The sequence below is a fragment of the Nerophis ophidion genome, linkage group LG17 (assembly GCF_033978795.1).
Source record: "Nerophis ophidion isolate RoL-2023_Sa linkage group LG17, RoL_Noph_v1.0, whole genome shotgun sequence".
Lineage (NCBI taxonomy): Eukaryota > Metazoa > Chordata > Actinopteri > Syngnathiformes > Syngnathidae > Nerophis > Nerophis ophidion.
The window spans coordinates 20,854,225-20,870,247 of NC_084627.1; the positions used below are offsets into that span (position 1 = coordinate 20,854,225).

General features: G+C 40.7%; 1 protein-coding gene across 1 annotated transcript; it reads right to left on the minus strand.

Annotated features, from left to right (window-relative positions):
• Window positions 1-858: 858 nt before the first annotated feature.
• On the minus strand, window positions 859-5,404 carry rx3 (retinal homeobox gene 3). The gene is made up of 3 exons (XM_061877224.1): window positions 5,094-5,404; window positions 4,748-4,986; window positions 859-1,606 (listed from the first exon to the last, which is right to left on the minus strand). Exons 1-3 carry the CDS (start codon window positions 5,353-5,355, stop codon window positions 1,142-1,144), a joined length of 966 nt encoding a protein of 321 aa, XP_061733208.1. The 5' UTR covers window positions 5,356-5,404; the 3' UTR covers window positions 859-1,141.
• Between the last annotated feature and the right edge of the window lie 10,619 nt (window positions 5,405-16,023).

The window sequence follows — 16,023 nt, forward strand, 5'->3', positions numbered from 1 at the left end:
TACACGGTCTAGCTCCATCTTATCTTGTCGATTGTTTTGTACCATATGTCCAGGCAATAAATCTGTGTTTAAAGAACTCCGGCTTATTAGTGATTCCCAGAGCTCAAAAAAAAAAAGTCTGCGGGCTGTAGAGCGTTTTTCTATTGGGGCTCCAGTACTCTGGAATGCCCTCCCGGTAACAGTTAGAGATGTTACCTCGGTAGAAGCATTTAAGTCCCATCTTAAAACTCATTTGTATACTCTAGCCTTTAAATAGACCCCCTTTTTAGACCAGTTGATCTGCCGTTTCTTTTCTTTTCTACTCTGCCCCCCTTTCCCTTGTAGGAGGGCGGGCACAGGTCAGGTGGCCATGGATGAAGTGGTGGGTGGACCGCTCGCCTGTGCATCGCTTGGGGACATCTCTGTGCTGGTGACTCGTCTCCGCTCGGGATGGTCTCCTGCTGGCCCCACTATGGACTGGACTCTCACTATTATGTTAGATCTACCCTGAACTGGACTTCCACAATATTATGCTAGACCCACTCGACGTCCATTGCATCCAGTCTCCCTTGGAAGGGGGGTGGGTCACCCACATCTGCGGTCCTCTCCAAGGTTTCTCATAGTCATTCACATTGACATCCTACTGGGTTGTGACTTTTTCCTTGCCCTTATGTGGGATCTAAACCGAGGATGTCCTTGTGACTTGTGCAGCCCTTTGAGACACTAGTGATTTAGGGCTATATAAATATACATTGATTGATTGAAAGACAACGCAACAGTCACTAATGTCGTTGTAATTGTGGCCATATTGTCGTTTTTCCCGTGAATTGATGTCCTCTGTTTAATTTGGGAAGCTGTTTAAAAGGAATTGTTTGGGTTTAACACATAAAGTTTATTATTATGTTGACAAACTATTCACATTAGCAGAAATTATGAATATTGTGTACATGTACAAGTGTAAAATAAATAGATAATGGTGACCACAAGAGGAAAAAGTGTTGGCAAAAAGTAAAAATGAGACTAAACAAACAAAAATGTATAAAAAAAAAAAGTTTGTCACAGTTTGTATCATAGCAATGTCGGCTGTCCAAAATGGTACAAATCCATCAGTTTTTCGAAAAGATGCAGCAGGTGTATCCAGGTGCATGCTGGGTATTCAGCATTACCACGTCTTGCCAATAGACTGAATGTGTTCTTTGGCCTTCATCCTTAATGACGCAATGCTGGAGTTTCTTGGATCTGACGAGCACTGATAGACCTGCGGGGGATGCAGTTGTGGTTGTGGCGGGCAAATGGAGCCCATGCGGGGCAAGTGGGGGGTGTGCCCCAGTGTGGGGGTGTTGAGGAAGGAGGCGGGCAGAGACGACGGAATGGAGGGGGGAGGTGAGGCAGTGTAAGCGCTGGTCAGTGCCTGAGTGCCCCCAATAAAGCCCGGGAGGGACTGCAGGCTGGTGGAGGTGGTAAGTGGGGAGGCCAGCCAGGGGTCCAGCTGCAGGCCCGAACCTAGGGGTCCCGTGGTGGGTGGGCGGCTGAAGGAGAGCAAAGAGGAGGTCTCTTGGAGCTTGATGGAACTCACTTCCAGCTTTTCTTGTCGGCGCCACTTGGCCCTCCTGTTTTGGAACCAAACCTGTGACCAGTGACAAGGTGGTCAGTCAATGAAACTTGATGAGGCCTTGAAAATTTAATGCGACAGAAGATGAGCCAATGAAAAACTGCATTAAGGGAAATAACCCTCATTTTGTTGCATTCAACATTGCTGTTCATTTGGGTTTTTTATTTTATTTATTTATTTATTTTTTTAGCAGAGAGCTGTTTCTTTTGCACTGCTTATGTAACTATGACACCCAAGCTTTGGACATTTTTACCTCACCAACTAACTATACAACCGCAATAATAAACTTTACAAAAACTATAAAGCCTTTGTTCCAGTAAACCAACTTTTAAATATATAATAAAAACAAATTGTGTATTTGTCCTTTTTTTTAATCCCAGTAATTTTAAATTGCTTAATGTAATGCTATTTCTATTTATTTTTTAATGTACGAAAATGGGAAAAAAAACAATATACTATATAGATATACGTATGTTTTAATTTTTTATATTATAACACATAAAAAACCAAAAATATTTTTTTCTAAGTAAATCAATTAGAGTTAGTTGAACGGTGGATTTAGGCCTTGTGATTAAAAGCATGTATTCAATTGAAGCCTAAAATTGCTAAATTCATACCTATTATGTTTTATCCTTTGCAATATGATATAATCATTTACATAAAAATCATCAAAAAATGTCTTGAATGGTGGACTTTAACTACATATAAGTGCTTGTTTGATTAAAACAAGAGCATGTTTCTATGGCTGCGTGTCATTAAAAAAATGAGAGAAAAAGACCAAAAATCCATGCACATTTTTATTTTTATTCTTAATATTATGACAGACACACTAAAGATTATGTTCTGATTTAATAATGCATCAAATAAATTAATAAGATGATAGATTTTAACCCATATACGTGTGTATTTCATTAAAAACCCGTTTTAGAAAAATGGCAGAAATGGCCAAAAACAATCTAAATATTGCTTTTAATTTAAGTATTGTGATAAAACCACTTAAAATTACATCCATCCATTTTCTACCGCTTGTCCCTTTTGGGGTCTGTGTTCTGATAAAAAATTTCAAAACACTAAATAGATTCATAAGTTGGATGATGTACCCTGTAACACAATGTTTTATTCTTATTCAGCCACGTGTTACCATAACAAATAATCTAACTTATATTTACAGATGCAAATAAATATTTTAAATAAATACAAGTTCTTGTTTGATTAATGAGGCGGGGGATGTATTTAATTAGATGAACTGTAACTTGATAATGGACTTTAACAAGTGTTTGTTTGATTTAAAAAAAACTAAACAAATTTCCACTATATTTGGATGGAAACAAAACACAATATACTAGAAACATTTCTACTGTAGTAATGTAAAGTACAACAGAACTATCTGTACCGATAATAAAAAAAACAAAAACCTATGATGAATGATAGTGTTTGTTTGATCAAAAACAATATTTCCCTTTACAGTAAAATAATAACAATTATTAGCAATGATAAAACCACTTAAAATTCCATCCATCCATTTTTTACCGATTGTAGCTGAGATAGGCACCAGCGCCCCTCGCGACCCCAAAGGGAATAAGCGGTAGAAAATGGATGGCTGGATGACATTTTCTACCGCTTGACCCTTTTGGGATCGGTGTTCTGATAAAAAAAAAAACACTAAATAGATTCATAAGGTGGATGATGAACCCAGCAACACGATGTTTTATTCTTATTAGTATAAGACAACCACTTGTTACCATAAAAACTAATCTAACTTATATTTATTGATGCAATGAAATATTTAAAATAATGTCTGATTAATAAGGGGGAAAGATATAATTACTTAGAAGGACTGTAACTTGATGATGGAATTTAACAAGTGTTTGTTTGATTTAAAAAAAACATTGTTTTCACTATATTTGGATGAAGACAAAGCACAATATACTAAAAAACAATTCTACGAAAGTAATTTAAAGTATGACAGAACTATCTGTCCCGATGATTTTTAAAAACTAAAACTATGATGAATGATGGTGTTTGTTTGATCAAAAACCATATTTCCCTTCAAAGTAAAATAATAATTCTTAGCAATGATAAAACCACTTAAAAATCCATCCATCCATTTCTACCGCTTGTCCCTTTTGGGATGGTGTTCTGATTAAAAAAACAAAAACAAACACTAAAAAGATTTTTTATTTTTATTTTTTAATCAATCCAATAAACCAATACACAGCAATACCATAACAATGCAATCCAATTCCAAAACCAAACCTGACCCAGCAACACTCAGAACTGCAATAAACAGAGCAATTGAGAGGAGACACAAACACAAAAGTAGTGAAACAAAAATGAATATTATCAACAACAGTATCAATATTAGTTATAATTTCAGCATAGCATTGACATTACCATTAGACATTTATAAAAAAAAAAAGCTTAATAGTGTCAAGAGGTACAATTGCATGATCAACTGATTGCAACAATGTGATCATTGTTTTAACTAGTTAAACAAACCAAAGATAAAATAAGTCATATTTTGGTTTGTTTAATAGTTAAAACAAATATACATTATTGCAATCAGTTGATAAGAATTGTCCTTTACAATTATAAAAGCTTTTTTTTTTTTAAATCTACTACTCTGCTCGCATGTCAGCAGACTGGGGTGGATCCTGCTGAAATCCTATGTATTGAATGAATACATAATCGTTTTGTATCGGAAAAATATCGTTTTTGAATCGATAATCGCGTTGAATCTAAAAAAATCTAAAAAATCAATATATAATCGAATCTCGACCCCAAAAATCGATATTGAATCGAATCGTGGGACACCCAAAGATTCGCAGCCCTACTAGAAACAATTCTACTGTAGTACTGCTCTTTTTTTTTTTATAATTATGAAAGAACTATCTGTCCCGATGATTAAAAAAAAACTAAAATTAAATAAATGATGGTGTTTGTTTGATCACAAACAATACTTCCCTTCACGGTAAAATAACAATTCTAGCAACAGGGAAACATTTGAAATAGTTTTACTTTTAATGTATTATATTTATTTAGATACAACATGGATGATAAAATTGTTTGTTCAGTAGGATAAAAAAAAAAAAAAAAAAATAGACAAACGCGCTTTCCAATGAAACATTGCGTACTCTTATTTTGTAAATTCCATACCTGCACTCGGACCTCGGGCAGGTTGACTTTGAGGGCCAGCTCCTCCCGGCTGTACACGTCCGGGTAGTGCGACTTCTCAAAGGCTCGCTCCAGTTCGTGTAGCTGGAAGGTGGTAAAGGTGGTCCGGTTCCGACGGTGTTTCTTTTTGGGGTTGTCGTCGTCTGATAGTTTGCCGTCCGGGTCCGGCGAGTCCGGACAGGTTGGCGCGTCACCGCCGCCGTCATTACCGCAGCACAGCCCTGTAAGTAAATACATCAAAATAAATCATTGGTAAGTTCTGGCACTTTTTAAACGACTGGGTTTTAATTTTCAACAAAACGAAACGAATGTGCCTAAAACAAATTACCGTCGAATCCTTCCGAGGAGTGACTTTTTGGCTCCTCGGCTCCTATGCCCCGAACTTTGTCTGTCAGGCTGCAGTACGCGCCCGCCTTATGGAAGAGGAGGTCCTCCTTGAAACCCAGGATGGCGTCGATGCTGTGCGCCTTGGGCGGGTTCCCGGCGGCTCCCTGGTGGAAGACGGCACGCGTGGAAGGGGACAGTCGCTGATCCATCATCATCATCATCATCCTCTTCCTCCTATGGGAAGGCGGTCCAAGGAGCCACATGTGAGGGCCAAGGTGCAGGCAGTAAGAATGTCTTGTTGCTTTGGAGCATCCCCGGCTTTTAAACTCGCCCTCCCACCTTCCCCTCTGTGCACGTCACACAGGGGGACGTCCTTTATCTGCCCCCCCCCCCCCCCCCCCCCACCTTTAAATTTCAAGTGCATCAAGAGAGAGCTGGTAAACCTACTTACATAAATCTTAAAACCATCTTTTCCACGCCTCCAGATGTCACATTGGTCAGAGAGGGCCGCAAAAAGAGAGGAAGATTATGCCTTCCACAGATTAAGGTACAACAAAATCATAATTACACGATTTCTGCCAGGATTGCCAGCTTAATATTTAATCAAAATATCCAAATATTGTTGCCAAACTGAACCGATGTCTCATTAGTTGCCTTAAAGGCCTACTGAAACCCACGACTACCCACCACGCAGTCTGATAGTTTATATATCAGCCACACGCCAATACGGCCTTTTAGTTTACTAAATTACAATTTTAAATTTCCCGGGAGTTTCGTCTTGAAACCGTCGCGTGACGATGACGTGTACGCAAGACGTCACAGGTTTTTAGGAAATATGAGCGCTGTGCACACACACAGCTAAAAGTCATCTGCTTTAACGGCATAATTGCACAGCATTTTGGAGATCTGTGTTGCTGAATCTTTTGCAATTTGTTCAATTAATATTGGAGAAGTCACAGTAGAAAGATGGAGTTGGGAAACTTTAGCCTTTAGCCACACAAACACACGGTGATTCCTTGTTTAAAATTTGCCTATACTGGCTCACCTGCACTGGCTTCCTGTGCTCTTAAGATGTGACTTCAAGGTTTTACTACTTACGTATAAAATACTACACGGTCTAGCTCCATCCTATATTGCCGATTGTATTGTACCATATGTCCAGGCAAGAAATCTGCGTTCAAAAGACTCCGGCTTATTAGTGATTCCTAAAGCCCAAAAAAAGTCTGCGGGCTATAGAGGATTTTCCGTTCGGGCTCCAGTACTCTGGAATGCCCTCCCGGTAACAGTTTGAGATGCTACCTTAGTAGAAGCATTTAAGTCTCACCTTAAAACTCATTTGTATACTCTACCCTTTAAATAGACCTCCTTTTTAGACCTGTTGATCTGCCGCTTCTTTTCTTTTTCTCCTCTGTCCCCCCCTCCCTTGTGGAAGGGGTCCGGTCCGATGACCATGGATGAAGTACTGGCTGTCCAGAGTCGGGACACAGGATGGACCGCTCGTCGGGACCCAGGATGGACCGCTCGCCTGTGTATCGGTTGGGGACATCTCTACGATGCTGATCCGACTCCGCTTGGGATGCTTTCCTGTGGACGGGACTCTCGCTGCTGTCTTGGATCCGCTTTGAACTGAACTCTCGCGGCTGTGTTGGAGCCACTATGGATTGAACTTTCACAGTATCATGTTAGACCCGCTCGACATCCATTGCTTTTGGTCCCCTAGAGGAGGGGGATTGCCCACATATGTGGTCCTCTCCAAGGTTCTCATAGTAATCATTGTCACTGGTGTCCCACTGAGTGTGAGTTTTCCTTGCCCTTATGTGGGTTCTTCCGAGGATGTCGTAGTCGTAATGGTTCATACAGTCCTTTGAAGCATTTGTGATTTAGGGCTATATAAATAAACATTGATTGATTGATTGAAAATTCCTGGAGGTGAAACTTTACTATGGATCAGAGCGCGGTCAAGAAAACATGAATCACGATGGAATATCAACCAGCAGGTTTCGGTGAGAAAATTGTGGTAAAAAGTCGCTTCTAACCGGAGAAAAGCTGAGCTTGTGCCGTCCATAAAGCTGCCGTCAACTCCCCTGAGACATTGGCGTCAACACACCCGTGGACGTACACCTCCGACTATTAGGTACTATTTAACTCACTAAAACACTAGCAACACAATAGAAAGATAATGGATTTCCCAGAATTATCCTAGTAAATGTGTCTAAAAACAACGGAATCCGTCCCAATGCAATCCCGTTTTTTTCTTTTTAACTTAATTTTTTTAATTATTTTTTTTTCTAGTCCGTCGCTATCAATATCGTCAAACGCAAATCTTTCATCCTCGCTCAAATTAATTGGGAAATTGTCGTTTTCTTGGTCCGAATATCACTTTTTGTTGGAGGCTCCCATTAAAATCAATGGGAATGTGTGAGGAGCCCTTACACGTGTGACGTCATCGTCTGCGACTTCCGGTAGAGGCAGGACATTTCTCTTAACACCGAAAGTTGCAAATTTTATTGTGGATGTTCTCTACTAAATCCTTTCAGCAAAAATATGGCAATATCGCAAAATGATCAAGTATGACACAAAGAATGGACCTGCTATCCCCGTTTAAATAAGAAAATTTCACTACTACCGACCACGCAGTCTGATCGTTTATATATCAATCAATCAATCAATGTTTATTTATATAGCCCTAAATCACAAGTGCCTCAAAGGGCTGCACAAACCACAACAACATCCTCAGTAGGGCCCACATAAGGGCAAGGAAAAACTCACTCCTGTGGGACGTCAACCATGATGACTATGAAAAACCTTGGAGAGGACCACATATGTGGGCAAACACTCCCCCCCTAAGGGACCCAAAGCAATGGATGTCGAGCCGATCTAACAGTATATTGTGAAAGCCCTATCCATAGTAGATCTAACGTAACGGTGAGAATCAAGTCTAAAGTGGATCCAATATAGTAGCGAGAGTCCCATCCAGAGTGGAGCCAGCTGGGAACCATCCCAAGCGGAGGCGGATCAGCAGCGCAGAGATGTGTCCAACCGATGCATAGGCGAACGGTTCATCTTGGGTCCCGACTCTGGACGAGCGGTCCATCCTGGGTCCTGATTTTGGACAGCCAGTACTTCATCCATGGCCACTGGACCGGACCCCCTCCCTAAGGGAGGGGGGGGACATAGGAGAAAAAAGAAAAGAAATGGCCGATCAACTGGTCTAAAAAAGGGGGTCAATGGTGAAATCTTAACATCGCAACACATGCCAATACGGCCGGTTTAGTTTACCAAATAACAATTTTAAATTTCCCGCGGAGTTTCTTGTTGAAAACGTTGCGGAATGATGACGTGTTTGTGACTTTATTGGTTGAGCGGACATTTTTAGCCCAGCACCACTTACGGCTAAAAGTCGTCTCTTTTCATCGCATAATTACACAGTATTTTGGACATCTGTGTTGCAGAATCTTTTGCAATTTGTTCAATTAATAATGGAGACTATAAAGAAGAATGCTTTTGGTGGAAAGCGGTGGATAGCAGCTGCCTTTAGCACCCGAAACACAGCCGTTGTTTCTTTGTTTGTTGTGAAGTTTTGGCAAACCTGTTTCTCTACCACATGTCAACCAGCAAGTTTTGGATGACAAACTTGTGATATTAAGTCGGCTCTTACTGCGTCCTCCTGCAGCAGCTATCATGTTGGCTCCTCCATTGGCTTCTCTCAGAGACACTGGCGGTCACCGCAGCCCTCCGACTTTCAGGTATGACTTTATAATCTCACTAAAACACTATTAACACAATAAGCAGATAAGAGATTTTCCAGAATTATCCTAGTAAATGTGTCTAATAACATCTGAATCGCTCCCACTGCACTCGCCTTTTTTTTTTTCTAGTGCTTCAGTCTAACTTTCCTCATCCACATCCTCGCTCAAATTAATGGGGAAATCGTCGCTTTATCGGTCCTAATCGCTCTTGCTGCTGGTGGCTATGATTATAAACAATGTGAGGATGTGAGGAGCTCTACAACCCGTGACGTCACGCGCACATCGTCTGCTACTTCCGGTACAGGCAAGGCTTTTTTATTAGCGACCAAAAGTTGCAAAGTTTATCGTCGATGTTCTCTACTAAATCCTTTCAGCAAAAATATGGCAATATCGCAAAATGTCCAAGTATGACACATAGAATGGACCTGCTATCCCCGTTTAAATAAGAAAATCTAATTTTAGTAGGCCTTTAAAAAAAAGGTTTGGAGTTTTTCCTTGCCCAGTGATGTCATCGTTGTTTGTGCAGCCCCTTGAAGTGCCTGTGATTAAGGGCTATATGTAAATAAAATGGGCAGAATGGTGGAGCAGGTTGTGCCTCACAATACGAAGGTCCTGAGTTCGATCCCGGGCTCGGGATCCTTCTGTGTGGAGTTTGCACGTTCTCCCCATGACTGCGTGGGTTCTCTCTGGGTACTCCGGCTTCCTTCCACCACCAAAAACATGCACTTGGGGATAGGATGATTGGCACCACTAAATTGGTTCTAGTGTGTGAATGTGAGCGTGAATGTTGCCTATCTGTGTTGGCCCTGCGATGAGGTGGCGACTTGTCCAGGGTGTACACCGCCTTCCGCCCGATTGTAGCTGAGATAGGCACCAGCACCCCCCGCGACCCCGAAGGGGACAAGCGGTAGAAAAATGCATGGATGGATGGATGTAAATAAACTAAATGGGAGAAGTCAAAACCTCCTACCTGGCAGCACGGTGGATAAAGGGGTTAGTACCTGTGCCTCACAATACGAAGGTTCTGAAATTGATTTTGGGCTCGGGATCTTTCTGTGTGCAGTTTGCATGTTCTCCCCCGTGACTGCGTGGGTTCCCTCCGGGCACTCCAGCTTCCTCCCACCTCCAAAGACATGCACCTTGGGATAGGTTTCTTGGCGACACTAAATTGGCCCTAGTGTGTGAATGTTGTCTGCCTATCTCTGTTGGCCCTGCAATGAGGTGGCGACTTGTCCAGGGTGTACGCCGCCTTCCGCCCGAATGCAGCTGAGATAGACTCCAGCACCCCCCGTGACCCCGAAAGGGACAAGCGGTAGAAAATGGATGGATGGATGGATGGAAAACCTCCTACCTATCTTACCTACTACCTCAAACAAACCTTCTGAATATAATAAATACCATATATAATAATTACTATTGAACAAGTATAGCTGAAGTAAAATATTTGGGCATAATTATAGACTATCAGCTGAATTTTAAAAGTCACATTAAGAAAATGTGTAAAACCCTGAAGGCATTTTAAGGTTATAAGAAACTGCTTAATGCTCAGCTAGGCTTTTACTTTTATGAATTCAATGATTCTTTCACACATCTCTTATGGCTTAACTACATGGTCCCAGGCACACCAGTCATCAATCAAGACCACTGAGTGTCTCTACAGACAAGAAGAGTATACGATATGATCATTGCCAAATTCTAACCAAATACAACATTTTAAGTTTTACCAATTTCATTTTGTTACACACAGTCAAACTGGTTTTTAAATGCTTAAATAACTCTGCTCCCCAATTGCTCTGCAAAGCAATTACAAGACTTCAAAGTGGTACCAGATCTACTACCTGAGTATCGTCAAAAGGCAACTGTTGCGTTCCATTCTGTAGAACATCTTTGGCCCACACTGCCTTTTCAATAAAAGGATCACAACTATGGAACTCTCTACTTGACACTTTGAAAAGTATACCTGCACTTGTCACTTTCAAAAAACAAACAAAATTGTGGCTAGTTGAGCAACAATTGTGTTCCCATGTTTAGTTTTGACTATTTTTTAATAATTGGTTCTTATCTAGTTTCCACTTTGTCTGTGTTATTATTGTTATTATTATTGGCTTTTATATAGTTTGCACTTTGTCTGTATTATTACCATTATATTCTATTATCGACTCTTCTGTGCCTCATTGATTTTATTTTCCTATTTTAATGATGTTAGGTCTGTGTTGTTGTTGTTGGGGACAAGTGTTGTAAATTAGCTTTGGCTACAAACACTTTGATGCATACATTGGAGGACTGCTTCAGATATAATAATAATGTTAATGTATTAGATCTTACATCGTGCTTTTCTATTATTAGATACTCAAAGCGCTCACAGAGAAGTGGGAACCCATCATTCATTCTGGTGGTAAGCTACATTTGTAGCCACAGCTGCCCTGGGGTAGACTGATGGAAGCGAGGCTGCCAGTTCAAGCCTACGGCCCCTCCGACCACCACCTGTCATTCATTCAATATTCATTCACCAGTGCGAGCGACACCGGGGGCAAGGGTGAAGTCTTCTGCCCAAGGACACGACGGCAGCGATTTGGTTGTCAAGGGGCGGGGAACGAACCAGCAACCCTCAGGTTTCTGGCACGGCCGCTCTACCCACTACGCTATAACGCATATCTATGTTTCTGAATCTGTCCCTATTTCAAAAAAACAGAAAGAATATTTTGTACTTAAAAAAAATATGAGAAAAAGGCTTGGATTTTTTCTAAGTACAAAAACGAGAGAGGCTAAACGTTCTACCTATCTTACCTACTTTAACTTTGTACTTAGAGAAAAAAAATCAGAAAAGAAGCCAAAATGCCCCAAATTTTCAAAAATCTTACCCAGGAATGAGTCTTACAAACCCGGGGAGAGCCAAAATGCCACACCGGTCCAAAATGGGAAAAGGCAAAACCTCCTACCTGTCTTACCTACTTCAATTTTGGACTTAGAATTTTTTTTTGAAAAAAGCTTGGATTTTTTTTATGAACAAAAATGAGAGAGGCTAAACTTCCTACCTATCTTACCTACTTCGATTTTGTACTTAGAAAAAAAAAATCAGAAAAGAAGCCAAAATGCCCCAAATTCTCAAAAACCCTACCCAGGAATGAGTCCCACAAGCCGGGTAGAGCCAAAATGCCACACCGGTCCAAGATGGGGGAAGGCAAAACCTCCTACCTATCTTACCTACTTCAATTTTGGACTTAGACAAAATATGAGAAAAAGGCTGGGATTTTATCTAACTACAAAAATGAGAGAGGCTAAACTTCCTACAGATCTTACTTACTTTGATTTAGTACTTAGAAAAAAAAAATCAGAAAAGAAGCTAAAATGCCAAAAATTTAAAAAATTCCTACCCAGGAATGAGTCCCACAAGCCCCGGCCGGGAGAGCCAAAATGCCACACCGGTCCAAAATGAGAGAAGGCAAAACCTCCTACCTGTCTTACCTACTTCGATTTTGTACTTAGAAAAAAAATCAGAAAAGAAGCCAAAATGCCAAAATTTAAAAAAAATCCTGCACAGGAGTGTGAGTCCCACACCCGGGAGAGCCAAAATGCCACACCTGTCCAAGATGGGAGAGAGCAAAACCTCCTACCTATCTTATGTACTTCAATTTTGTACTTCCATCCATCCATCCATCCATCCATTTTCTACCCCTTATTCCCTTTCGGGGTCGCGGGGGGCGCTGGCGCCTATCTCAGCTACAATCGGGCGGAAGGCAGGGTACACCCTGGACAAGTCGCCACCTCATCGCAGGGCCAACACAGATAGACAGACAACATTCACACTCACATTCACACACAAGGGCCAATTTAGTGTTGCCAATTAACCTATCCCCAGGTGCATGTCTTAGAAAACAAAATCAGAAAAGAAGCCAAAATGCCAAAGTTAAAAAAAAACTCCTACACAGGAGTGAATTCCACCCGGGAGAGCCAAAACGGCACACCGGCCCAAAATGGGAGAAGGCATTAATTAATAAATTATGCTCCACAAGTGTAGGGTCGGTGCATCAACCCAACCATAACAACATTTGAGCGATACCCACGGAGGAGCAAACAAAGATTGACAGCAGTGTGATAATCCCGCTTAAGGGGATTACATTATTTGACTCAAAAGAGTTAAAACCCACTAAAACTATTTAGCTTTTCCTAATTGCACCATGTGACCTCATCCTTTGTCAGCCGGCAAGAGGTCCAGGGAGCAAGGAGAGAGGGCAGAAAAGGATGCTAATTAACAGCAACTCCCACATGTTGCGTTCATTTATTCATTGATTTGTTTTTGTTTTTTTGGATTGTAACTGACGAGGACTTTGGAAGATGCCAAGGAAAGAAATGGCCTTTTCAAATCTGCGCGCATAAAGTTGTGTTGCTATGTCCTGATCTGCTACTGATATCGAACAAAAAAACAAGTCGGCTTGCAACTAAAATCTCCGACTCAAAATCCCGGACCTAAACTTTTTTCCACTGGGGGCCGCACACTGTAAAATCAAAAATCATGTTTTTACCTTCGCGCCATCCAGTGGCTTTGCACCACGGGAAAACAAACCTCACCAAAGTCCAAGTTTCGACAAAAACACTACAATAAACCTCGTTATTTCTGTCTCTGCATCCTGGGGTCACGCCTACTACCGCCATACGAGTTCCTGACACTCGCCTAGTGTAATGGGAAACGGAAAAGGGCCTTTGCCAAAGTGTTCTTCCACGCGGACCTCATCCAAACATACTTCATGCACCTCACTTTGTACACTTGGGAACAGAATAGGGCCATCTTGATATTTTTCATTTTCAAAGCCAACACAATATATAGATTTTTTTTTTTTTTTTAATATTTAGGGCTCCTTTCAGTTACTATTCTTAGTATTTGTATTTTTCTACAGTTAAATCTCAGGCCTGTTGAAATTTTTTTTTTTTTCTTTTTAAAAAAAAAATGTTTATTCTCTTTGTTTTTATGGAAAAACACAAAACATGCTACATTTTAACGTGGAATATTTAATGTGATGTCATTGGAGCCCCAAATATGTCAATAATTCATAACACCATCGATTTGAATTCCTTATTAGGTTTTGAGCAATGACAGTTTAACAAATATATCCCACTAAAATTATTCAGGTTCCAAAAATGGCTAGACTCACAAAAGTGTCAAAAAGAAAGGTCATCCATTAGATTATTATTTTTCTTACTTTCAACCCTTATGTCTCCAGATCAGTGAATCTAAAACTGTGGTACGGGTACCACTCGTGGTACCCGGGCTCTGTCCATTGTTACGCCAAATTAAATATCGTAACGGTTTTATTTTTCTATATTCAAAAGCAGTGTAACTGTTCAAACTGTGAGTAGTATTACAATACACTTGCTGAATTAAACCGCTGCCTTGTTTTCAATAAATACTTGGGCGTACTACGATACTGTATTTTAATGTTGGTCATCATGCTGGTACTTGGAGGGACAAGTTTTTTTTGAGGTAGTACTTGATGGAAAAAGTTTTAGAACCATTGTTCTAGATCAGGGCTAATCTACAGCATGTAATAATTTTATAGATACATAGTATAATAACAATACAAATCTATAACCGATTGATTTATTGTTAATTTATTCTTGATTCAATTTATTAATTTGTTCTTTCAAAATAAGACAAAATTATGTTTAATCCACTGAGTTTTTAGTAACTGTGAGTTAATTATATTTGTGCGGTACAGCTCTGTTGGTAGAGTTGCCATGCCAGCAACTTGAAGGTTCCAGGTTGGATCCCCACTTCTGCCAACCTTGTCGCTGCCGTTGTGTCCTTGGGCAAGACACTTTACTCACCTGCTCCCGGTGCCACCCACACTGGTGTAAAAATGTAACTTAGATATTGGCTTTCACAATATAAACCGCTTTGAGTCACTAGAGAAAAGCGTTTTACAAATATAATTCACTTCACCTATTCTGCGATGAGGCGGCGACTTGTCCAGGGTTTACCCCGCCTTCCGCCTGAATGCAGCTGAGATAGGCTCCAGCGACCCCCAAAAAGGGACAAGTGGTAGGAAATGGATGGATGGCCACTTCACTTATTTTAAGGCACAGTTACATAATCTGCAAACAAGTTAATATTAATTAAAAAGGACAAGTTGAATAAACTTAAGCAGAAGGAAAATGTTACTCACACTCAACATTTTTAAGTAAGTACAACTTTTAACAACTTTTGAAGTTCACACTACTTATTCTAGTTCATTATTTTGAGCAGTCGGGTTTACAGTGTATACGGCACAGGCACTCGACAACGGCACCATAATTGCAGATTATAATTATTGATTTGCAAAAAAATATTTTTGGGACCAATTAGGTGAAATTGCATCATTTCCCCACGGCACACCAGACAATATCTCCGCACTGTGGTGGAAAAACTGTCATGTCTTGGTGATCATGTTTAGATTGGCTATGTTCTGTTTGGTTTTTGCACTCTGTCAGTTCCTGTTTTTTCACTCTCTGCTTTGTTTCCATGACAACCCATTAGTTTTCACCTCTCCTCATGTCACGCACCTGATTGATTTGGACTCGCGCACCTGTTGTTAATCACGTCACCTCTATTTAAGCCTGTAGTTGCCAGGCAGTCAGCCTGGCGACATTACTCTCTACACACCCTTGTTATTCATGCTGATAATCCATGCTGCTCTTTTTCATGCTCTTTTCTTGTTCCAAGTAAGTTTTCCTTATTCAAGCCATAGTTTGCAAGTTTTGTTTCATGTCCATAGTTTTGTCTTTGTGGTAGTTTTGTTTTCTTAGCCAAGTTTTGAACCTCTGCTGAGAGCGCCTTTCGTTTGTTCCTTTTTTTTGAGTTAAAATTAAAATCATGTTTTTACCTTCGCGCCATGTCCGATCCAGTGGCTTTGCACCACGGGAAAAAAAACCTCACCAAAGTCCAAGTTTCGACAAAAACACTACAATAAACCTCGTTATTTCTGTCTCTGCATCCTGGGGTCACGCCTACTACCGCCATACGAGTTCCTGACACTCGCCTTGTGTAATGGGAAACGGAAAAGGGCCTTTGCCAAAGTGTTCTTCCACGCGGACCTCATCCAAACACACTTCATGCACCTCACTTTGTGCACTTGGGAACAGAATAGGGCCTTCCCTAAACTGTTCCCAAAAAGCATTTGGGAGCGTTTTAAGTGGCATGAGGTTGAC